This window comes from Phodopus roborovskii, unplaced genomic scaffold (genome assembly GCF_943737965.1).
Source record: "Phodopus roborovskii unplaced genomic scaffold, PHOROB, whole genome shotgun sequence".
Taxonomy (NCBI): domain Eukaryota; kingdom Metazoa; phylum Chordata; class Mammalia; order Rodentia; family Cricetidae; genus Phodopus; species Phodopus roborovskii.
This window is the reverse complement of record NW_026126447.1, coordinates 37902431-37910484: the sequence shown is the minus strand read 5'-3', so window position 1 is coordinate 37910484 and position 8054 is coordinate 37902431. Positions and strand designations below refer to the sequence as shown.

The 8054-nt window shown below is 53.6% G+C and overlaps 1 protein-coding gene across 1 annotated transcript; it reads left to right on the top strand.

Annotated features, from left to right (window-relative positions):
- The first annotated feature begins 218 nt into the window (after positions 1–218).
- On the top strand, positions 219–8054 carry Tmem61 (transmembrane protein 61). The gene is made up of 3 exons (XM_051188017.1): positions 219–637; positions 2909–3255; positions 7823–8054. The coding sequence occupies exons 1-3, from the start codon at positions 623–625 to the stop codon at positions 8052–8054; spliced, it is 594 nt and encodes a 197-aa protein (XP_051043974.1). The 5' UTR covers positions 219–622.

Below are 8054 nucleotides of genomic sequence, written 5' to 3'. Positions count from 1 at the left end.
CCTGTGATAGAGCTGTTCCTATCAATGCAGGATGCAGGAGACACTTGGATAAGTGGCTCTCCCTCTTTGACCCTTAGTTTCTCTGCCCTGTGAAACAGGTGTGAGGGGGTCCTGGCTCAGGCCTCCCACAGGTCCCTCCCATCGATGTGTCTGGGAAATGAGTTTCCAGGCCCAAGTTCCGTCTGTGCCGTTTCTGCCTCTCTGGGAAATAACTTCTCCCTCCTGTCAGGTAGACTATCACTTTAAGTTTGGGCGGGGCCTGTTGGACACTGGCCCAGCACCTGGGACCTAGAGGAAGCACTGAAGCGGGCCATAAGAGTCTTTGAGGTGGTGATCGAGGACACAAGGACTAGGAGACAGTGGGTAGGTGGCTTCCCAGCAGGATCCCCAGCTGCTGGGCTCGGTGACAGGGAGGGAAGGATCTCAGCCCTACTGGGGACCAGAACAGAGACCTTAAGGAGCAGGTGAAGTGCCAAGGGCACAGCCAGGGACAGCTACCAGAGCCTCCCCAGATGCTGGATGCCTGCAGAGCTCAACCGCTGCCACCACCACCACCACCACCACGCCTTCTAATGAGCTGGGCTCTCCCCTGGACCGCTCCTGTGGCTCCAGGACCAGACTGATGGCTGCATGCGAGGTGGGTGCTAGCATCCTGTCTCCCCCCTCACCCCCGTGCCAGGAACACCTCAGCTTCTGCTAAGGGTGTGGCCTGGACCCTTTAACCTGGACCGTACAGAAGGGACCCGATGTCCTACTCCCTGCCACCCAACGCCACAATGCTCAAATGGGCGAGTTTCTCCACAGGCGTAGGCGGCTGTTCTTGTTCAGATGGTTACTCCTGTACAGAAACAGGTGCCTGTAGTGCTCTCATGGGGTCACTGCAGGACAGCAACAGGGACACTGCAGGGCTCTCCCCATCTCTGTAGTCTGGATGCAAGTGCACGGCTCCCTTCTTCCTCTTCTGAAAGGAAGGGGCCTTTCTTCTAACTGATTTGCACTGAACCCCGTGTAGTAAACAGTCGGGCCTAGAGTAGGTGACTTCCTGGCTCAAATCCCTCCTGGCTGTGGTGGAGTACTCATTACATTAGGTAAGAGACACTGGATAACCTGGTAGTGTCTGAGTGGGGCCACCCTCTATCCAGCTCTGGGAACATACATCTCCAGTACAGCTTCCTGGACTCAACTCCATAACCTCTTAGCCCTGAGAGCCAGGATGTAAACTCAAAATGCGGGCATCAGGAGCCTGCTCAATCATGGTCCCAGAGCTAACAGACTGGCTACAAGGAGGGAGGGATGGATAAAGCCTCCTGGTGGGAAAGGCCTCCCCTAGCCGGAGGGAGATGGGCACAGTTTCTGGGAGGGGTGACACTGACTTCCTTTTTGGAAAAGGGTGAAGTGGGGACTCAGAGGGAGTAGCGAGTCTAGGAGAAAGGCCAGGTGGCTCAAATTGGAGTGAGGGTAGGGACAAGGCAGAGCAGTGGAGGTAGGACCAGCTTGGCGGGCCCTGCCTGAGTGCCAGGATGGGGTGGAACTTCTATGGGGCCAGAGAGCTTCCTGTCTGCCCCCCAGGGGTTGGAAGTCACACCCTCCATGGCTGGGAGCCCTCCCTTCCTCCCCTATCAAGGGTACAGGGGCTGGAGGCAAGGGTAAGGGGCACTGAAATGTCTGAGGGTGGCTTCTCAGAAAAGGGAGTGGAGGGGCCCAAACATACAAAGGAACTCAAGTTAGGTTAAATCTGCAGCTAAATACATTTCCAAGCTATCCTTGAGATATCACTGTGCTGAGCAGTAAGCAAGCAAACACCTGTAAAGTGTCCAGTTGGGTAAATGCCCCTAGCACATGCTAGCCATCAATATTATTTATGTAGACTGAGGGTGAGCCGGGTAGAAACTGCTCAATGGGGTTCATGCTTGTCTCTGAGGGGCAGGATTCATCTTGGCTTGATTTTGCTACTTCATTCTCTTCACGATGAGCAATTTTTGGATATGGAAAGGGTTTGGAATGGGTCTTTCACCTTCCATGGCCTTCCCTTGATTGGAGGGAGGATGAACTTTCCCAAATGCTAATTCCCAACAAAGAACTGATTTCCATGGCTTCTTTATATGTAGCCGGTGACTCAGTGGTTCAGGAAACTCTAGCTTAGGGGACAAGCCAAGGAGGGACAACTGGAAGAGGAGAGTGGTGTGCTCCCAGAAGGTACAGGGTCTTCAGAAGGCTTCCTAGCAAGGAGCAAGCTGAGCTTTGCAGGGCACAACACAGAGAGGGGTCATCAGTAGGGGCAGTGGTTTAGAGGTGAGCTTTGGGGATCAGTGCCAGCCTCTTCTGGACTGTAGGATCTGGGGCCAGACTTGCTTCCTGCAGATATCCCATGCAACGTTTTTGCTGAGTCCTCCCTCTTCCAGTGATTCACATGTGTTCAAAAGAGCAAAACACATGAGTGCTCCCCTTCTGCCAAACATGCATGCTGAGCCCAGCTTAAGATGTGTATGGGTTTTCTGCTTATATGTGTGTATGTGCACCACGTGCATACTGCTTTCATGGAAGTCAGAAGAGGGTACAGATCCCCTGGAACTGGAATTAGAGACAGCTGGAGATGCCATGTCCATGCTAGGAATTGAACCCAGGGTCTTTGAAGAGCAGCTGGTGCTCTTAACCATTGAGCCATCTCTCCAGCCCCGAACCCAACTTTTTAATGAGTTTATATTATCTCACCTCATGTGCTGTTTTGTTAGGGCTGGAGTTGTAGGCTCCTTCAGTGCTATGACAGTGATGAAGACACCTGTGTAGACATCCTGGAAAAATCCTGTTCTGTGCTATGGAAACTGAAGTTCAAGTCAGGCGACTTCTCTGAGGTCTTGGTACACCTGGCTGGCCCATTTCTTCAGATTCTCTCTCCTTCTGTGTGCAGACATGCGCCAGAGGCCAGGTGGCCTCCACTGTGCGTTACTGCATGACGGTCAGTGGCACAGTGGTCCTGGTGATTGGGACACTCTGCTTTGCATGGTGGAGCGAAGATGATGCAGCTGTCCAGCCTGGCTCACTGCCCCCCACGATGGAACATCCATTGCCCAAGATCTCCCCGATTTGGCTCAAGTCTGTCAGCTTACTCTGCTGTAGCATGGGCGGTCTGCTTCTGTTGTTTGGCCTGCTCTGGTCCATCCAGGAAAGCTCAAAGAGGTCGAGCCAGGGGGAGCTGTACCAACTCTCCAGAGACCTGTATCACCTCTCTGTGGACTCCTCTGAGAAGAACTGCAGGTTAGTGGGGCAGGATGGGGGCCACGGGGGACTCCGGCTACAGTCACACTACCCAGTATTTGCTCAGTAAATTCTCATGCGATTCTTCCACTGGACAAGGCCTTTCCCTGCCTGTATCCTGAGGACATGCAAGCCCCATGACAGAGGCAAACGACAAACCAGAGTAGTGAGAGCTATGTGAAGAGCAGGCATAGTCCTGTGGAGATGTGGAGAAATCTGGGAAGCCTTGCAGGAGAAGGCGGCAGCCAAGCTCAGCAGACAGAGAAGCAGAGGAGTGAAGAGCCTGGCATAGGAAGAGTCCCTGAGGCACAATAGGGCACTGTCTAGGGCCAGGCACTCTGCCAAGTGACTTCTCCACATCCCAGGGGACATAGCTGGGACTTCTCCATTTGTGGAGGAGGAAACCAGACATAGAGACCTTCAAAACTTGTCCAAAGATACACAGCTCTGTGTCTGAACTGGGTCCCAAGCTACGGCAGCCTTACTGGGAACCAGTGCTCACGATAGGCCCCTGTCTCTGGAGACACTGGGGACAGTGAGGGAGTGATGGGTGGGCACAACTCAGCCCAGTGCCCAGCACACAGTAGGTGTTCTGGAAGTGGCAAGTTTTCCTGACCTGCAAAGGTGAGGGTGGGTGGGCATGGGGCAGGGGTTGGGTGAAGGCAGAAGCCAACGGTTGCATCAAAAAAGCTGTCAGTTTCCCCCCATTGCTGTTATCCCTAGCCCTTTGGATGTTTTTCTTCCTCATTCCCCCCCTTTTTTTAGACCAGAGCCTTACTTTGTAATCCAATCTGGCCTAAAATGTATGATCCTCCTGTGTCAAGGGATGGGACTACACACATGCATCACCCCCCAGCTTGTTAGCATGTTTTCTTAGACTGTGATCCCCATAGATGTGTTATGGTTTGTGTACACATATTGTATGTATACATTTGTGCCTTATGTCTGGGGACCGATTTTGCCCTGTAATGCATGTTCTCCTTGGATACTTGTTTATTCAACAAAGCATCCAGTGGCCCTGGAGCCTGAATGGGCTGCTTGTACCTTTATGCCACCGGGGACCACTGTTGCTGTTTGCAGAAGAGTGAGGCTTGTCACATGCAGCTCACAGTGGTGTGAGCCTGAGGGTTACAATGCTTGCGGCCCTCCCCAACACTTCTCCATAAGCACTGGTGTTGGTTCAGTGGGGGCTAACCTATGCTCCTAGGAACTGATTGGGACCTGCCTTGCTTCCCTTGTCAGGTAGACAGTGTCTTCTGGAGTATCTTGCTATCGACCCATGGGCTCCTTGAGGCTAGATACAACATCTGACAGATACTACTTAGGCCAATAGGCAGACCTCAAGTGGGGCATGGTGGGGAACTTGGGCGCTGAGCTCCAGCAACTGAGTCCAGGCCAGCCTGGGTTACAGAGTTGCTCCATCAGAGGGAAGGGCACCTTACCCAGCCAAACTTTGCACTCTGCCGAAGAGAAACTTGTGTGAGAGACAGTGACCTACCTGCTCATAAAATGAGTTGGACTCTGACAGCCAGGACAGCCTGTCCTCCTGCCACTCCCAGCCTGGCCTGAGCAGAAAGTATTGCTGTTGTCTGTACACACGGCAGTGTTGCGTCAACATGGCCCAGGCCACAGCTGCGGGTTAGGTGGGCTATTCCATCTTCAGTTAGACAGGAAGCAGGAAGGGGCCCTTCCAGCTCCAAGACCCAATTTTCAGAGTCAGAACCTGGTGTGACTGGGCACTGCGGAAGCCTGCTTGTCTGATCCTGTCCCCAGGGGAGGCACCCCACTTCCTGGGGTTGGGCATTCCTCTTTCTGTGTTAGGCCTTAACCCTCCATTTAGTCACCTACTCTCTCTTGCCTCCGTCTAACACCGCTGAGCACCTACCATGTGGTGGGTCCAGTGTTGGTAGTACATCAGTGGCAACACAGACAAGACCCTCCCCCGAAGCTCCTCCGGCAATTGTCAGTCCTGAATAGAGGTCCCTTGTGTCCTCAGTGGGCACAGCAGGCAGTGCCAGGCCCACTCAGAAGGCCACTTTTGTGTTGTTGCCCTTTCTATTAGAAGCTGTGTGTCTGTGAACGTCCCTAGATTTCCCGAGTCACACCTGATGCTTTATCTGTCAGCTGCAGCCGGAGGAAGAGCAGGCCCCCCATACCACAGCTCACTGAAAAACAAAGCAAAAGAACATGTTGGGGAAGGGTTTATTTGGGCTCACGGGTATTTTCCATCACGGTGGGGAGGACACAGTGGCTGGAGCGTGAGGCAGCTGGCCATGTTGTATCCGTGGTCAGGAAGTAGATAGAGGAATGGTAGTGCTCACTTTGTCCTTTCCGTTCAGTCCAGGACCTCAGCCCTAGGGATGATACCCCTCACATTTAGGGTAGGTCTTCCCACAGCAATTGACTAAGTTTGAAACTGTCCCACAGAAGAGCCCCAGGGTGTGTCTGTCTCCAGGGTGATTCTAGACCTTGCTAAGGTGACCAGCCATCATTCCTCCCTTCCTCCTAGGGTGCTTCAGGCGCCCGTGACATGGCCGTGGTGCTTGAGCATGCGTGGAGCCTGCACCCCTTTGCTTTCCCTGCTCTTCTCTATTGAGATCTTCATCTCTAATGGGCTTGAACCTTGGCTTATAGGGAGGGTGTTAGGATCAGTCCCGTTTTACCAAAGGGAGATTCGAGGTGTACTTGGATCGGGAGAGGTGTGCATGGTGGGCTGAGCATGAGCTCTGCCGTTAGAGAGGGCTGTCCACTTAGCTGGTGTGCCCTACACTCATTCATCTGTGAGATGCGTGGGGCTTACTCCTACCCTACTGGGTTTGGTTCCTCAACAGAAAGCCAGTGGGGCCAGCAAGGAGCCTGTCTCTGTCCCCATAAGGCTGACTGGTCTCTGTGCATGAGACCACTGGGCTGGACCACCCCCACCCCACCCCCAGCCATAGGGAATGCACTAGGAGCCTCCTACACTAGGACAGAACCTTACAAAGGTCCGAGTTCTGGGCATGCCCATGTTCTGAACTATGACCTCGGACAGTTAAGGGTGATGAGCCCACAGGCTGCTGAGGTGACAGGAGCAGGCTTGAGGGCTGTTGCACACACCTGCCCTCTAAGCAAACTTCCTGCTGTGGGCTGAGCTCCTGATATACCTAAGCCACACAAGTCCCACTGGCTGCCACCTGCTGGGCTGGCCCCAAACAGACCCAGAACCAGCTCAAATAATCTGGGCGGACAGGGAATGACTGGGAGGTGCACAAGAAGGGAGAGGAGGGCTTTGGAGTCCTATTACCCTCATTCCCTTCATGGCTGTTAACCCTTTTTCTGCTCTTCTACATCTGTGACAAGGCAAGTATTATCCCTATCCCACAGATAAGGAAGAAGAGGCCCAGAGAATGTGGGAACAGCAAAGAGTTCAGTGCGCTGCCTCCAGGGACATAGCTTCTAGTACCTCCTGCCTCCTTTCTTCCTTTCTGATTTGTTGACAGGGTCTTACTAGGCAGCCCTAGCTGGCTTTGAACTTGCTATGTAGCCCAAGCTGGCTTCAAACACAAATCCTGTCGCCTCTGCCTCTAGAATACTAAGATGACAGGCATGTATCGTCAGGCTTGGCAGAAGCATCACTCTCCCTTGCAAAGCCTTCTGGGAGCTCAGAGGAAGAGGTGTACTGGTTGGTTCTCAGCTGCAGGTCTCCTGGCTGGTCCCCAGCTCTCTTCTAGCTAAGCCAAGTTCAAACCCAGGGCCTGCGGAGCTGCTCTGTGACCAGGAGGGTAAGCTTGCCTCCCCATGGCTTGCTATGAGGGTAGCAGCCTGCTCAGAGCCCTGGGACAGAGGAAGGCACTAACTCAGTGGAGGTGGCCCACATGGGCTCATAAGCAGGACATTTGTCCTTGGAATCTGTCCTGCAAGCCAGATCAGGGGGCCTCTGAGGACCCGGTCTTTGCCTCACAGCCCTGTTAGGTGACTTGGTTGCCCGGGTGTTATGGGTAGGCTGGAGAGTCGGGGTGGGCTACAATGTAGAGTGAAAGAAGTGATTTCCTTGGTAAATAGTGAGCCCTCTCTCCCTGGAGGCACGCAAGGAGGAGCGATCACCTGGTTAGTTTACCTTGGCAAGTCTCAAGCACGTAGATGGGCAGATAATCTGAGGCCTCACACTTTGCCCTGAGCATCACAACTGTAACTTTACAAATGACATTTCAGTCAGCTGGGAGTTTGTATGTCCATGGACCATCACTCATCTCTCGACAAACAGCTCTAAGCACCCGTTCTCAGTGTTTAAACATTCCAGTCAATCTCTGCCCCAAGAGACAACCACACAGTGTCAGTTCAGTGACAGAGGAGAGCAGCGAGGAAGCTCAGGGGAGAACAAGTGGGGACAGGTCAGAAAATGTCCCCGAGGAAGTGTCAAAGTGGGGAGTGGTGTGGACGAAGAGCGCGGGACGGGGGATTGTGAAGAGGAGGGAGAGCTGAGTTGGCAGGCTGCTCCATCAAGCATGGAGACTCCATGCAGACTACTCCCTGGCATGCAGGAGAGTCTGAGCTGATCCTGCTAACAGCTTCTTTCCTGTTCCCATAGGCCTCCCAAAGAGGCTGCCATCCCCACTTACGAAGAGGCCATGTATTGCCCACTGGCTGAGGGTCCCTGGCCATCCCCTGTGCAGCCCGAAGAAGACGACCTTCAGTGCCTCACCCCGGGGGATGCCCTGCTGGGGTCACCATCCCTCTCACCCCCACCCAGCTATGAGAGCATCATCTTTGTTCGGGAGGCTGTTTCTGATCCAGGTGCTGCAAGCTCCAGTCCAGGTTGA

Bases quoted from the DNA above. Each gene is read 5' to 3' on its own strand.
- Tmem61 (XM_051188017.1), top strand. The intron at 3,256-7,822 runs GTTAGTGGGGCA...CTGTTCCCATAG, and splicing joins TCCTCTGAGAAGAACTGCAG to GCCTCCCAAAGAGGCTGCCA.